Source organism: Mercenaria mercenaria, chromosome 4 (genome assembly GCF_021730395.1).
Source record: "Mercenaria mercenaria strain notata chromosome 4, MADL_Memer_1, whole genome shotgun sequence".
In the NCBI taxonomy this organism is placed as follows: domain Eukaryota; kingdom Metazoa; phylum Mollusca; class Bivalvia; order Venerida; family Veneridae; genus Mercenaria; species Mercenaria mercenaria.
This window is the reverse complement of record NC_069364.1, coordinates 886484-904005: the sequence shown is the minus strand read 5'-3', so window position 1 is coordinate 904005 and position 17522 is coordinate 886484. Positions and strand designations below refer to the sequence as shown.

The 17522-nt window shown below is 35.3% G+C and overlaps 1 protein-coding gene across 1 annotated transcript; it reads right to left on the bottom strand.

The window, feature by feature from the left end:
* Positions 1-301: 301 nt before the first annotated feature.
* Positions 302-4111, bottom strand: LOC128556096 (bis(5'-adenosyl)-triphosphatase enpp4-like). Its single transcript, XM_053539998.1, has 5 exons — positions 3916-4111; positions 3395-3694; positions 2955-3143; positions 1519-1767; positions 302-1123 (listed from the first exon to the last, which is right to left on the bottom strand). Exons 1-5 carry the CDS (start codon positions 4109-4111, stop codon positions 957-959), a joined length of 1101 nt encoding a protein of 366 aa, XP_053395973.1. The 3' UTR covers positions 302-956.
* Positions 4112-17522: the final 13411 nt, after the last annotated feature.

The window sequence follows — 17522 nt, the reverse complement described above, 5'->3', positions numbered from 1 at the left end:
TTATATTCATAACGGAATATGCGGCAGCCACATTTAAAAATCAGACATTATGAGCTTTTAGTACAACAATGATGAAAATATGAAATAAATTTATTAAACAACATATGCTTATAACGCGTGCATTTTAATTCATTAGGACAGTTGTGTTGAGCATTTCATCGGACTGATATGAACATTTCTGCTTGCTTAATGAATCATTCTTACTAGTTAAATGCTTAAATACTGCTTTAAACAGCACTGTTTCAATATATACTTTAGACAATACAAAGTTTTTGGTGAATCTTTTAATAAACAGATGAACAGATGAAATATCTTTAAGGTATCAACTTGCATATCATTATACATGTGGCGTCTTTGAAGCCGTTTTGTGAAAAGTTAGTATTTTCTTTTGTTTGTTTGTTGTGGGTTTAACGCCGTTTTTCAACAGTATTTCACTTAATCAGTGTTCCTGGATTCTATACCAGTACAAACCTGTAAGTAACTTCCAACTTCCCCACATGAATCAAATGTAAAAGACGAATGATTTCATACACAATGTCTTGTATCAAATCGTCACGAGAACAAACGCCACGCCCAAGGATCAAACTCACGACCCCGCGATCCGTAGATCTGCGATGTTCCTATTGAGCTCGGCGGGCATGTTTACCCTTTAGCCTGCCGGTGGCAAGTGATTTTGCCTTTGCGACCAGCGCAGACCAAGATCAGACAGCACGTTCATAGTCTGCACGGTTTGCTATTCAATCAATAAATATCCCTTTGAATAATAAGTGGTACTTCCCAAACTCAACGATTGACCAGTCTATTTTAGAAATATAGCAGGGTGTAAGATAATAAAGTATCCATTTGTATATTCAGTAATTCCTTATACACACAGCGTCTTTTTACACTTTATCGTGATTGAATCATAAAGGTGCTACTGCTCCATGTAGATGTACATAAATTTATTCAACATAGGCTCAAAGTTCGTCCTGACGTTCAGCTTCTGCACTGACCGTCGCGGACCCAGACGATGTAACTTCAGGTGCTGTCTTGTTACCAAGTCTAAGCTGTTTCCTTGCTTTCTGACAGGTACAGACGGTATATATCCCAGCTAGAAGTGCACACAGTCCGGCAAAAATTACAACTGTAATAGATTTACGCAAAATGATTGAAAGAATTGCATTAAGTTTTTCACTCCCTATTCACATTTCACTCACCATTCACAAATTATGTAACTTCTTAAATGACTCAATCCATACCAATATGTTCTACAATTCCAGTAAGTTTAGATCACTGAATAAGTAAGTTACTGTGTAAAAATAGAAAGAAATAGAAATATATGATTTGCTTGAAAACTCATACAGACAGAACAGATTCTGGTAGTTTTTTTTTCTTTTTTCCTTGGACTTTAATCTCTTTAAGCTTCTTGAAATGGTTTAAGCAACTCTAATGAACGTACACGAATATTTCAAAATCGGACTTGTTTAAAACTTATTTCGATATTTAGCATCAACATGTGTAAAAGAAAACTGCACTAACGTAAGATCACAGTTGTTGACCTTTCAGGCATCTTACTCATGACTGATTTCTCTCGCAATAAGCTTTTCACATTCTCAAAGGAGCCATTATTTGGAGCAGGCACGATACCCAATATATGACACATCAAAGGATAAATGTCCACCGAGTTAAACTGCTCAGATAGGTATCCCTTTTTGAAAGCTGGACCAATTGCAAGGAAGAATGGACGCATGCTGGGCACAAGGTATGGGTCATATCCATGGACACCAACTGGAATTCCATGACAAATAATTAAAAGATATATAAACATACATCGTGAGATAGTATCAAAACTGTAAATAGTAAAATGCTTTTTAATCAATCCAGTATGAATCACACGACACTGTGAAATGAAAAATAAACTTTTCTGTGCACAGCGGATGTTTGAACTATTTAGTTTCAGTATGTTCATGAACCATATAAAATGAATACATGAACGAATTGACCTATTATTAGTACTGAGTAGAGATACCGCACAGAAATATTTCTATGCTTGTTTCTGATGTTGAACAACTATTTCAAGTTTCAGTCAAATCCATTTAGAAATAACCGATATAGAATGGAAGTGCATCAACCTGAAATCACGAAGAGAGCGTTATTCATGGAATATTTGAGCCAGGGTAATAGGTCAAGGCCATGGACATAACGTCATGTGACGTTAATTGTTAATTATAATACGATAATATGACAACTTCCTTAAATTTAAATCAAATCCATTCAAAAAATGACAGAGATAGAATAAAAATGTAGCAAAACTTAAACCTGAAGTAAATGGGAGCATAATTCATGAAATATTGGTGAGTTTTGGCTATTTTCACTGTTTGACTTGTTCTTGGTGTTCTACTTTCCAGATTTTATTTACTTCACAACAATGGGTGTTAAATTCTGTGTGGCGGCCGTAAAAGTCGCTCTTCATCTCAGTGTTGTTATATTATCTGGTCCTTCGGGATCATTGATTTCAACTTATTTAGATTTGAAGATTGAATACTGCTTAAGCCGGTGCTAGGGGGCGTAGGCAGTGTTGTATTTTGTATTACTGCTCATGAACAGACTTAATCAAACCGAGTCTGCAATTTTTACTGTTTGCTTTGTTCTCGGTGCTTCCGAGGGATCTACTTTCCAGATTTCATTTGTATTATATGTGGGCAAACAATTTTAAATTTCAGGCAAATCCATTCACTTATACTAGAGACTGGATGAAATGTGCATCAAAACTTTTACCTGAAATTCTAGGTAAAAAGAAGCATACAAATGTAATTTATAAAATATTGGCACTAGCGTTACTGATCTTGGGTCACGTGCAGCCGGTGATAATATCGAACAACTGGGCAAGGTATGAATCAAATATATCTCCGGAGTGAGTAAGATAGCTTTCTATAAACTTCGTATAATCGAGCTAAATGCTTGTTTTAAATTACCGGATTTCATCCTGTCTCGACTAGCTTCATCAGGAAATATAACCACTCCTTCTTCAGACCCAGTGATAACAATAGGGGCTATCCTTGTACTAGAGTTGTAGTGTAGCCCGTCCAACTCGCTGCCACCTTTCCTGTACACCTTTAAATAAGGGATGTTACGCAGCGCTTGGAGCACATTTTCTTCTTGCCCTATAAACAGAAATTAGCGTCATTAGATGTCGCTTTCAATATATAAAATTTTCAGTGTTTTACCAGAAATAATTATTAGAACTGAACAAAAATCTGCTCCCTATAGGTCATTGGTCAAAGTCATAAAGTCACCTCAAGCTTTATGAATCGATTGTATTCTGAACCTTTTTAAATGAAAGAAACGTCAACTATTTACATATGTTCCTCATACTAATTAAATTTATAAAGTATGGCTTTTAAATCATACAAACCTTCCTCCGGAAAGATATGCTTATGAAGGGCATAATTCCCGAACTGAACAGAGCCTGTTTTATACCAAGACGAATTCAAGTGATCACTAAGTAAGACTGCCTTATCCCTTCTGTAGTTTGCAAAGCCATGATCTGATGTTAAAATTATATTCATCTCATCAAGGAGACCGTTTTCCTTCAATTTCTTGAATAAATATCCTAACACGTTATCCAATTCGCCTTTGATCATATCTGTAACATTTTTAGAACCCCCGCCGGTTACATGACCAATTCCATCCGGCTCCAAGAAGTACAGGAGTCCTGAATTAATAGGAACAATCTTATCAGTGAACCACGAAATTATCGTGTCAACACGCTCAGTGTTATTAATGCGGGACCATGAATCTGCGTAAGGAATTACTTTGTCTGGTCCAATACCTTTGACTTTTCCAATACCTGCTGGCCAAACAACCGAACCCGAGTTCCGCGAAGGATCAGCTTTTTTATTTGTGACATAAATCGGCTCTGCTCCAGTATCATACCAGAATGGATCAACGTTGTCTCTCCTATTATCAAAATCGAATCGAAATACTCATTCCATACCGCATCATAAAATTTGTTGTCCACAATTCCATGACACTCTGGGTACAATCCAGTGATAAGCGTGTAATGATTTGGATAAGTATTTGTCGGGAAAACATTCATGATTGATTTGGCTTTTACTCCATTTCCTATCATAAATTGAAAGCTTTTAGCTTGATTTGGTGCAATTAAATCCAGATAATCGAACTGAAATCCGTGCATTGAGATCAGAATCAATTTTGGCAGGGACACGCCGCTTAATGCGCAGACAAAAACAACAGCAATGAACGAAGTCTGGTAAAAATAGTTGAAGAGTTTAACACATTCCATAGTTTAATTAGATGTCCTGTTCATCAAAGAAGTTTAGCAAACTAAACAAGATATATTTTCTAATTCAGCAAATGTTATCTTGATTAGTGCAAGATGTTTTGCCTCATAAAGAAACGTAATGTTGGTAAACAAAGAGACTGCGGTTTTCTTGTCACGCTTACCGTTTTCCATGATGTATAGTTATCTATAAATAACACTCTACTTTTTCGAAAATTTTCAAGAATATTTAAATATTTAAACATTACATTAACCTTGATTATTTTGAAACGTATGCAGATTCACAACAAATTTAATGTGATGAAAATCCATTTTTATTTAGTTCAAGAATATAAAAAAAATCGACTCAGCCAACAAATAAGTTAATATAACTGAAAGGGGAAGTAACTGATTTACGCACTAATATTATCCATTATAAATTCTAAAAAGAAGAAAACATCACTGACAAAACACAAAGGGGGAATCAAACTCATTAGTAAGATAAGCATATGAATATAATTTTGAATGGTTATCTTATAAATGAAAAGAACGCTATAAAAATCTGGCAATCATATCAAAAACATCCACGTTATGCATTATTTACACTAAAATCCAAAAAGAAAACTAAAGCGCATATTACCGCTATCATCTGAATAAAAGTTTTGACGAACATATTGCAGGGCTTTATCAGTATCTACAACGTATATATCACTTAAAAAACAAATTCATATAAACAAATTCAAGTAATCATACATACCTTTATTCTCCGTATTTTTACAATAGATTTAGTATTTTTCTATAGTGATATGCACTAATATGTTCACTTGTGGCGTTTTAGTTGTTTTTGTGTTTTTCCCCAGTTTTGCGAAGGCAAGAACATAACATTATATCAGCTTTGAATCGAGAAATTTGCTGAAATCTTCTAAGTCGTGAAATATCTTCGATAAAAACCTAACAACCTATTACAAACTACACGTATAAAAGATCTAAAACGATGATAAGATACTACGCTGTTGAAATGTCGAGACTACGATGTCAAAAAAAAATGAAACTATGATAAAGGTTTACGATATTGAAAAGAGTCCTGACTTTGAGTCAGAATTCTTCCAACATAGTTACTAAATGTTGGACAAAAGCCTCATGTACGTCTGAATTGATTCTCATGCGTAGCTCTTTATGTAATTATTGTGTGGCAAGCTTGTCTATGTATAATTAACAGAAAAAAAATAAATCATGGATCTAACTAACGAAATAAATATGAATAACCGTTTAACGTCATCATTTTCAGACACATTTAATAACACTGAATTATGTTTTGAAACATGATCATTACACATATATACTAGACAATTTTAGCTAATAATTTCCTTTGATACTTTATTGAGAATAATTAGGGTTTTGTTGTAAACATTGTTAAATAAACGCAGCTGAAGAAGGCCGAAAGGTCGAAAGCTCCGGCTTCTGCATTTAAGCGTTTTTATTAAATATATATGATGAAAACATAGTTACAGAGCAAGCAAAAATACTAAACAATATAAGTTTTACTAAACAATGTAAGTTTTATAAATATAATTGCCACAAGACAATCTTAAAGCTGGTTCTTAAATGATAAGTAAAATGCAAGCAAACAGTAATACATTAATACAGTACAGATGAAAATCACACATAACTATTTGAAATATACGCGAACCTTTATACCACACTAAGAGAGCATGTCATCCTTCGAAATATTTCTAGTATAGGATTGACGCCACAGCTAACCACTATTTTACTTCATAAATTTATCTGTTTCTCCATTTCTTTGTAAGGCACTATAATGAAAGAAAACTTAAAATTAAACTGTTACATAAGAACAGCCCGCCCGCTTAGCTCAATAGTGAGAGAGCGCAGATCTACGGATCACGGGGACGTGTGTTCGATCTCTGGGCGAGGCGTATGTTCTCCGCAACGATATGATAAATGAGATTGCGTCTTAAATCATTCGTTCTCCATCTCTGTTGGGCAGTTTGCAGTTACTTGCGGAGAACAGGTTATTACTTACTTACTTACTTAGTCTTCTTCATCCCTGGAGGGACATAGGGCCTTCACAACAGCTCTCCATCTGGTACGGTCCATGGCAACCTGTTTAGCTTCTCCCCAAGACATCTGGATTTTTCGTAGCTCGGAGTCTAGGGTCCTCCGCCACGTCTGCACGGGACGACCTCTTCTGCGACTTCCTTGCGGGTTCTAGTCCAGAGAATGACGGGCTGTGCATGATTGGCCTCTTCTAATGGTGTGGCCAATCCATCTTCATTTCTTCATCTGGATTTCTTCCGCAATTGGCCTTTGGCTGGTTCTTTGCCACAACTCCTGGTTTGAGATTCATTCCGGCCATCTGATGCGGAGGGTTCTTCTCAGGCTTGTATTGATGAAGACCTGGAGTTTCTTGTCTAGTGTTTTTGTGCGTCTCCAGGTCTCTGAGCCGTATAACAGAACTGTTTTAACATTGATGTTAAACAGTCTGATCTTTGTACGGAGGTGTAAGGCCCTGTTGTCCCAGATTGGCTTTAAGGTGATGAAAGCGTACCTAGCTTTTCCTATTCTGGACCTTATATCTTCTTCTCTGTCTCCTGTCTTACTGACTTCACTGCCGAGGTATGTGAACTGGGGTACATCTTCTATAGGTTCCCCTTCTATGAGGATAGCTGTATCCTGGGCCGCATTGATCCACAGGCTTTTTGTCTCAATTCTGTTCACTTCCAGGCCAGTTCGTCTTCCTACAGCTTGTAAATGCTCTATCTTCTCTTGCATCTGTCTGTGGGTGTGAGACAGGAGACCGATGTCGTCTGCGAAATCCAAGTCTTCGAGTCGTTTGGTAAGTGTCCATTGGATCCCTCTAGGTTGCTCCATTGTTGTTTTCATCACCCAGTCAATCACCAGTGAGAGGATGAGAGGAGACAGTAGACATCCTTGTCGTACTCCGTTGTTGACAGCAAAGGGATCTGTAAGGTTCATGTCATGGATGACTTGACAGGTGTTGTTGTTGTACATGCTCCGAATAATGTTGACGATCTTGTCTGGGATACCGTAGCGTGCGAGTATGCTCCAGATTGCAGTCCTGTCTATCATGTCGAAGGCCTTCTTGAAGTCAATGAAGGTGGCATAAAGTGGGGATCGCCATTCTATAGACTGTTCTATGATTATACGGAGAGTAGCTATCTGGTCTGTACAAGATCTTCCAGGTCTGAAGCCTGCTTGTTCTTCCCTCAGTTCTGAGTCTACTGCCTTCTCCATCCTCTCTAGGATAATGCGAGTGAGGACTTTACTAGGTATGGAGAGCAGTTGGATGCCACGCCAGTTCTGACAATCGCTGAGGTCACCTTTCTTTTGCAGCTTGACAATGTACCCATTCTGCCATTCAGCTGGTACTGTCTCTTTATCCCAGATAGTCTGTAGTAGGCCCTGAATGATGTCAGCTGTAGCTGCTGCTGATGTCTTTAGTGCCTCTGGTGGGATGCTGTCAGGTCCAGGAGCCTTTCCGTTCTTCAGCTTATTGATGGCTGAGACAGGTTATTACTGGTATAGAATTCAGGAACACTGGTTAGGCTAGATGCCTGCCATTAATCACTGAAATACTGCTGAAAATGGCATTTAACCCAAAACAAACAAAGAAAAGACTGTTACAAAAGATACACTGCACTGTAAGTTCTCCCAAAAATCTCAATTAAAAAAAAAACGATTTTAATCACATTTTGAAGCATTTTATTAACTTATACGTGGATGTATTCATTTTACAAATTGGTCATGTTTGTGTTACGATTTTGCTGCCTAAAGCTCACGGGTCCAAATAAAAAGTTGCGAATCAAATACTCCCTGTTAGTAAGTAAATGAGCTAAACATTCCCGGCCCTAACAACGGTACGTCCGGTCGGTGCGCCGATGTGCTAATGCTTTATTTATCAATATAAGAGGTGGCTACACACGTTAGTAATTGAAAAACAACAATCTTTTGAATACGATAGTGAAAACGGTCGCACTTAATCATTAAAACGAAACCATCGATTTGCAGCAGTTTACTCCGAAAACCCGTGTTTCGAACCTGGTACGAAACAGTACATGATTTGATTTTTATCGGAACAGAGATTTTGGAGAAAGTCACAATGAACGCTTCCTTTAGAACCAGAGTAAATAAAATCACAACCAGGAAAGCTCAACAAATATGTATTAATGTTGGCGTTAAATTAAAATACATGTATTATCATATATACATAATTCAAATATAAAGAAACATGTGAGTAGCTAAGGCACTAAAACAGATGCATTTCTATACTACATAGACATGCTGGAAAAAATGATATATAGCTATAATCAAACTGCTAAAATTGACACTTCCTGGAAAATAGTTACTAAAAGACTTTAAGAATTATTAAAATGTAAACATAGTACTAGAGATCTGAAAGGACATTGGCGTTGCGCGGTTTAATACAAATATTTCAAAGGGACCTCTTTTCCAAATAACAAAAAAGTTGTGTCCATGTGATGTAAGTACCTAACTCATTAATAAACGAACACACTGAAACAATGCTAGAATTCGTCGCCTTCGTCATCTCTGTTGGGCAAATCTAATGGAGGTAACAACCCCAAAAGTCCTATTGTTGCCATGCAACAGAAATCTTGGTTAGTTTTTAGCATCACGACAAACACAGATAACGTATATTCCAGCCAATGTTATACAAGTCCCACAAAGATTAGATCTAAAATGAAGACAAAAATCAACCTTACTTATCTAACTAATTCCAAACAAGAGGTTCAGGCTATTTAACACACTCTCCCGGATTTTCACCTCAACACTTCCACACAATAGATACTGAATTCATTATCCTTCTTTTCTTTCCTTAAAAAAATGACTTTATACACAATTTATCTGCAGTATTCCGAGAAGCCTTTAATTTTAAGCTTTAGTAAAATATAATTATGTTAAAGATTCGAACATCTGGGCCCTGACTGCTCGGCAGTTGCTAAAGGCTGCACACTACAGCAGCTGTGTTATAAAATTCTTCATCAAAAGTAATAAAAGTAGTCATACAATAATGTGAAAGTCTTTAGAAAGGTTTGCTGTTACTACCATATTGCTACATTACAGTATAGTCTATTTTGGTCTTTCGGTTCCGACTCTTTCAGATTGATCGAATCGGAGAGAGATCAGAATCGGACCGATTAATCGATTCTGCTTCAGCTGTCTGATTCTCATAAATAGTCAGTACACAAAGTTTAGATAAATTTTGTCCGTAGGAAAACATTTTGCCTATATACATATAGAAAACTAAGATATGTCTTTAAGTAAATAGAATGTAGAGTCGGGCTTACTGAACCTTTTTCATTAATGCACTCTTTGTTCTAGGTATTTATGGAGGAACAGTCCTTGTGCCACTTCTGAAGAAATGTGCTTTGTATGATAGCGACACTCAGTTGCCGGTTCCACCCTTCAAAATAATTTTTGGACCGTCAGAAGAATCTGTGATTTCATAATTGGGCTTTAATTTAGTTTCATATTATTTTTTATAATAAATATCAATACCAAGTTCATTTGTTTCATTATTTGAAATACCTTTTGGACAGGCTTGTATGCAATCTCTTACATACCAACACAGTGGTCTCCCTTGCAGTTAGATATTTGCTGCTCTTGTATTAGATCACAATGTGCTTTCTAGCTTTGGATAGATATCGCAATTATTTCATTGAATTAAATAAATATCGTTATATACCTCTTTCTTCAAAGACCACGAAAATTTTCATTTTATACCCACCCATATGGTGTGGGGTATATAGGAGTGAGCTTTTCGGTCGGTCGGTCTGTCTGTCGGTCTGTCGGTCCGTTAGTTTTCGTGGTTTCCAAATAATAACTCATGAAAGGCTTGACAGATTTAAATAATGTTTGGTACACAGGTGTAACATCATAAAATGCAGATCAAGTTCGACTTTGGCTACGAACCACCAATTTTGTACGTAGTTATGGTCCCTTAACAACTTAAAATTCGCCATACATTTGTGACAAGGCCGTATCATGGGGGTACTATTCGTCACTCCTGTGACAGTTCTAGTTTCTCCTAATTTCAGTTTTGTTTCTTAATGTTTTCATGCATTGGCAATTAGGGCAAATTTTCTATCTTTGTCTATTTTTTTCTCTTTCGGGTTTGGTTTACTTACAGTTAAATACGTTTTCAAGAATGAGTCTAGGAATTAAAGAGGCAAATTAATTAATTATTATGTTATTTCAAAAAGAAGCTACTAGAGTTTATAAGTACTTCTATGTAATGAGGACATGGATATATTATAACTACCGAATAATTCTACGCCCTTATTTAAAACAACGAGGGTGTCCTTTATCTAAGACAACAATGTATGTAAGACGTTCTTTAACCTTTTCCCTGCTAAATTTCTAAAATGTACTGGTCTATCATTCAAGGGGAAGTATCATTTATTATTCGAAGGTGGGGGGTGAGTGTTCACTGAAAATTTACTGACTGAATAGTGAAAAGTGCAGACCAAGATCAGCCTGCTCAGATGTTTTTATTAACTGAATAAAGGTATATTTCGATAATTATAACTGAAAATATAAAGATATAGTTTTTGCCTCCTTGATAGAGTAGTATGTATATAAAAATCAACATGCTAAACATACAGATATTTATCGCAGCATATAACGGTTGATAAGAGCAATGATTTTAAATTTTTCTGTAAATTTTATATTTACCAGAAAACGTATTCAAATAAGGGACTTTAATGAATGAAAACAATATAACTAATTCATTCTTTCAATAATAATTTACTTAAAAGACTGTTATTATTTTACTACCCGAAAATTGTATAGATGAAGTACGACGTTTGTGTAATACATTTGTTCCAGTCCTCCTGTTAGCACAAGATATAAATTCAAAAATGTGATTTTTATACTGATTAATATCCATGTTCAGTTTTACAAATTTTATCATTGACAAATATTCATGTCTGATCAGTTTTACAAATTTTGTTATTGACCAATAATCATGCTTATTCAGTTTTTTAAAACAAAAGCAGCAGGGCATAGTAACTGCATAATTGACAGATTTAATTCCATTGGTCATGCAAATTGATAAAAACAACCACTCTGTAGAATTATCAAATTTATAAGGTACATTGGGTTCATTTGATGTAAACAACAATATAGGAGGCAACGCAAAATAAAAATATGTTCCTGAAATCCAAATAAGTAAATTGGCGATTTTAAAGAACCAGACACTTTTAGACATTTATTTGAATAATATCATCACCGAATACAGTTTGTCTTATTTGTCTTTCATCAGTACTAATTAATGTCTGTTATAACTTTGGCATTCTGAAGAGAAGGCTGCATTCAATTTCACATGGATTTACTTAATTTGTTCCTATTTCATTTTATTTATTTATTTATTGCATTGGACCGTGTTGTCAATAAGAAGGTAAGACATTTCATATAACTTCTCTTATCTATATATAACGTCATCTCTAGGTACAATTTGTCTTGTTTGTTTCTTGTCAGTTCTAATTAATGCCCTGTCTGTTATTACTTTATTTGGCATTCTAATATGCTTGTTTCTGTTAAAACATGCTTACGCTAAATGACGTCACGTTAACTAACTCGCGATAACGTCATTTTTGTTGGGACCAAGAAAGAGCGCTAGAAAATACTAGATCTATATTTTATCTACTGTTTTAGATTAAGGGCATATTAGAATTGAAATAATGTATAGCAAATTCGTCTTTTACTTAAATAAATACATTCCAAATCGGTTATACGTCGCCAGAATAATTCACTCGGGTCCTTCACCATTCCTATCTCAATTTATACTTTTAAATTTATTCCTAGGAATCCTTTACTTTGATGACGACGTAGTTATTGTTTTGAAACACTCTGTAAATAAACCTGGCAAGGAAATTAATCTAGCATCAAGTTTCCTAGCAGGAATATTTGTACTCGTATTTCGACTTGTTTTATCAGCATCAATGTCCTTTTCGTAATTCGAAGTTGTGCCCTGTTGTCAAAAAGAAGGTAATTTAATACAGTTCATGTGGCCCGCTTTGCGAGTTATACGAATCCTCTTACCTATACATTCAAACCCACCTGGCAAATTATAGTGTTCTTTGTCCTTCTGAATGTATATACGACGCATGTGCAATATAACTTGGAGTCATCAAGCCGAAACTGTAATTTGCGCAGGTAAAATACCTATATTTATTGAACTATTGTCCTTTCTTTTTTACATACTGTAATACAGTAATAAAGATTAAATGCAATTTCTTTTGATGAAAATTATACTTGATAACTCTGAGTACTGTTTAACAAGTGTATAAATAATTTCTATTTGTTTTAAAGTAAAAAGTTGGTTTTCCAAATTGTGTTAAAATAAAGCTTTACTATTTCAAGCGTTAAACAATATACCGCGGACCATACTGTAAGACACTTTAATTGATAGTAGTAAATCTAGACTTGTTAAACTTGCTTTATTTAGTAAGGTTTATATTCAATCCGTATTTTGTCTTGTACATTCCTTGAATAATACGGACTGTCCTCTTTCGTTTTGTTTCATTTTCACATGTCTTGCTAATGTTTTTTCAATTTTGTGTGATCTTATTTTTTGTTTTGTAATAAGCCTTGATGATCTCATTTTTTGCTTGTAATAAGCCTTGATGTTGAATAAACTTGTTAAATATGCCATAATTAACTGTTATCTGCAGACGAATTATTTATGTAAACCACGGAAAAAAGACTATGATAGAAGTATATTTGCTGTCTTTGTTTTTTTTGCGGGGGGTGGGGGGGGGGGGGTTTGTTGTTGTTTTTGTTGTTTATTTCCTCGCGATTTACGCAAGATAATTTCAACGAAAAAGATCAAGTAAATTTTTTTATTACATGTTTGTCAGTGAATGATCGAAGTATTAGAATGAAATATTGTTAGGCCGTCCAACTGATCTAAACACGATTAGTAACCTGAAACTTGTACATGTATATTTTTTGATCGCATAGAACCAGAAGTTACATCAACGATTTCGACGCGCGTATTTTATGTCAGACCTAAAACACGGTATTAATCGATAGCCCTACCTGTTCTTGATCAATCTCTATCGGTAATTCGCTTGGAATATCGTTATTTAAAAAGATATGCGAGAAATACTTCGCTTATATCGGTCTTTCGCTCCGCGACATTTGTTTACTTCCGGTTGCTCCGGTGTCACCGTACGTTTTATGTAACGTCATTTTCGATTGGATAGTAGCTATCTCCACGTACGTCACGTACCGTTCACGTAGCGGAGCTGTGCTAAAACTATAAAAGGCCCGTTTTTCGGCTCCTCATTTGTCAATCTTTCCTCCACCCTGAAGACAGTAACCTCTATGTTAAATGCATAAAAATCGGCTCCACAAATATTAATTTATTCTAACATAAGCATTCTGTACAAGAGTCATAGAACAGTAACTTCTGGAGATATGTGGAATTTATGAATACTTTGTAAACTACTGATTAGTTTATACTGGAACTGCTAGAACTTTATATCTGAATAAAAGATGTGTGACTGAACACTGATTTTGCCTCTTTGCTAGAGATATAGGTACAATGTCATCACTCTTTGTCCGAACCCAACTCAACAACTGTTCCCGGTCCTAGGCAGGAGTTCCGGCGGAATAACTGGTGTCAGAAGTGCAGGATATTAATTTCAAGACTGACTGTAGAGAATCAACACAACAAACAAAGTAATCAGTATGTACCAACATTTAGTTCCAGCGACCTGATCAACTAAGCTCCGATATATTGCTCCACGAAACAAATTGCTCCATAGAATTGCTCCACAGAAATCATAGCTCCATAAAACTGCTCCACAAATCAAGATCCACAAAATTGCTCCGGAACCCTGAAGTAGCTCCATAAAAAAATAACTCCGTAACAATTATATTGCTGCATAGCCATAAAGTGGCTCCACACAGAAATAGCTCCACAGCATTTGTATTTTGGCTCCACAAGGAATGAAGCTCCACTATCAACTCCGATGAAGACATTAACTCCCGCAGAAACCATAAGCAACCATTTACCTCGAGTATAATAGTACATTAAAGGAACGATTGACCATTCTATCACCCTATTACTAGTTTAAGTCGACACTCCTGGGTGATAGAAGTTAGCTCCATGGATTCTATCGGCTGGTTCCATTAGATCCAAGGACCATTTGTTTGGGGGACTGCTGTTATCAAATATAAGAGAATCTCTACATCAAAATACCTGCCAATTACCTTGAAATAGACAAAAGTGATGGCTTGTTCCAATACATTGAAATGTAACACAACTGAAATGGAGACTGGAAACAAAGCCATTGATGATCTTCAGCTTGAATATGAAAATACAGACCTGAATCATGAAAAAGATATTGAATCATGTGAAAAGGAAAAGAGGAATGCACCTTGGTGGAAACCTGAAAACTTCTGTAATGATTAAAGTGGAAAAGAGACTTGATAATTTGGTAGAAGATTTTTCCAGTAGTATTGAAGCCCATAGAAAATACCATTATGAAATCCATGAACAATTAAAAGTCCTAGAACATGACCTTCAGAGTATTAAAGAGTTACAACAGAACAGTGTGAGAAATATCCTAGTGAGAATGCCGTACCAGGAGCAAATCGAAATTCACTTCCTCATATGCACTATATAGATAACACGATGTCTGAGACAGAAAATGAATACCAATCAGTAAACCAAGAAGAAGAAAGCAGTACAAATTCAATCTGTAATGTAGTTCTTAAACCACCTACTTATGATGGAAAAGAAGATTTACAAGAATGCCTTGAATCATTTAACATAATCTGCCAAATAAACAGCTGGGATCAAAAGACAAAGGGACTTTATTTAGCAAGTTGTCTTACCAAAAGTGCTAGATCAGTTCTTCTAGAACTAGACCAGAATGAGAAATGGGACTATATAACCTTAGTAAAGAAACTGAATGAAAACTATGGAACCCTAAACCATAAAGAGATATTTAAAGTCAAACTGAGAAACAGAAGACAATTTCCAGGAGAGTCTATCTCAGACTTAGCTCATAGTATTTCGAAATTAACCAAACTGGCACATTCTAATTTTTCCATGGGCTTGACTGAAACTTTTGCAATAGACAAATTCATTGAAGCTATCAGTGATTCCGACATTCGATTACGTTTATTGGAGAGGCTACCAAAAACTTTAAAGAAAGCTGAGATAACCGCAACCAGGTTTGAAGCTTTACGCATAGCTGAAACCCTTCGACAACAGATGATACCCATAACTGCCACAAATACGTATGATGGATGTGAAAATGACAGTTCCTGGAATGAACTCCAGATCCTTTATTGAAGGGTAATGATCACGGAAATTACAGTGCCTTTACTGGATGCCATGAGCAGCTACAGAGACTTAACTCCCAATTTCAGTGTGAATACTCATATATAGCCCAATTTCCAGAGGCTAGCATAGACGAGGATTTATTTATTGACCAGTGCATTGTCGAGACTTACGACCACACACAAAAACACCACGGAGGACGTACTACAACTAACGAACAGAAGAAGAGAATTGTTTGATTAACAGTTATGTAATAGAATTACGTAATGTAATCAATTTTTGGTATTACTATTGGTGTTATACTGTTCTTAAAATTTGTGAAAATAGAAGTTTAATTATAATTAATGTTTTATGCTAAAATAGTGTTACCAGTATACAGTCTAGTTTATACATAAATGTCTATTTAAACTAAACTACCAGTACATAACTTTTCCTATTAACTAAATGTTATTTCTTTATCACTAATTGATTTTTAATTTTTAGCCATTAGTCTGTATTGTTTTATTTTGACACTGTACCCGAAATACCATCTGAAAAGTTCATACTCTTTTAATAGTGCCCTATTACTTTAAGATCATATTGCTATAGCTATATTAGAAATGTATATGGGATTTTGCAGTATATAGATGTTGAATATTATTAAAGGTATCCATGAGTCATCTTTATATGTAATGTGTAAAGGTTCCGTACGGTCAGTTGTTTATTGCACATTTTTATATGTATATAAATCATTGTCAGCACATGCGTTATTTTTGCTATTACTAATAGAATACTTGAATATTATGGGAGACTTGTTTATGGTAACCAGGAGATGTTACTACTTTTAGGCCTACACCTATTGCTGACTTAAATCCTGTCCTATTGTTATTTGCTCATGAGCCTTAGCAGGGTTCTCGGTATGTAAGTTGATTAAGAATGTCCGATTGGAGGCCCTGCGGGTACACCTTTTACATGTACCTTGCACACCTTTACATGTGCCATTTCACACACCTTTATATGTGTTGTTTGACATACGCCGGTGGGCCGGGGGTTAAAACTCCGTTCCCTCCGTTAATAGGCAGTCACTTTTTGGGATCCCGACAGGTATTATTATTATTATTATATTGGCGCCCAGGGTCGTGCAAGCCCTTTTGTCTCCCCACTCTTTTTGTACTTTTAATGTGCCACTGTGATTGAGATTTTATTTTGGAACATTTACATTCCTATTTTAGTTTACGAATCATTTTATAGTAGGCCTGGCACTTAGGATAAGGATACCGTGTTTAGAGTTTTAGTATGAATATAAATGAGAATATTAAATAACAATATTGTGAGGAATATAAGAGTAAATTTTATATAGGGTGCAGTGTTATTTTGTTATACAGTGTAATTTTGTTATACTGTGTAATTTTGTTAATCTGTTTATGTGATTATTTTAAAGCAGAATACCTTTAGTGTGATAGTTTTAGTGAGCAAGACATATTTAAGTTGTAAAAGTATCTCGTCAAATTGTAACCATAAATTTAATTATTAATCTTACGCCTTGTTTTAAAGTAAACTATTCTTTCGGCCGAGGATGGGATACTTATTGTTTAATTATTACTTTTGATAAACATAGTTATAAGAATAGTAAGAAATTACAGACTTATATGTTGCTGAATTTGCTAGTTGTATTATTGTTTGTTGTCATAGTTGGGCAAGTTTAGGTAGTTCAGTAAAATGTTTAGCCGCGGATTTTGTATAAAATATTTGAAAAACAGTCGCTATCTTTAACCATAATTATGCTGTTGTATATTTGTGTAATTTAACATGCATACATAAGTCATTCTTATTTTCATGATTACATGAATGTTTTAGTCAATCTAGTTTTGATCAGTTTGACTCCTTACCGGCTTTCATTTACTAAAGTTTCCTTACTGAGTACTA

Coding starts and splice junctions, on each gene's coding strand:
- LOC128556096 (XM_053539998.1), bottom strand. CDS start 4,111: ATGATAGGAAATGGAGTAAAAGCCAAATCAATCATGAATGTTTTCCCG. Junction 3,144..3,394: donor GCATATCTTTCCGGAGGAAG/GTTTGTATGATT, acceptor TTCTGTTTATAG/GGCAAGAAGAAAATGTGCTC. Junction 1,124..1,518: donor GTCAACAACTGTGATCTTAC/GTTAGTGCAGTT, acceptor AATCTATTACAG/TTGTAATTTTTGCCGGACTG.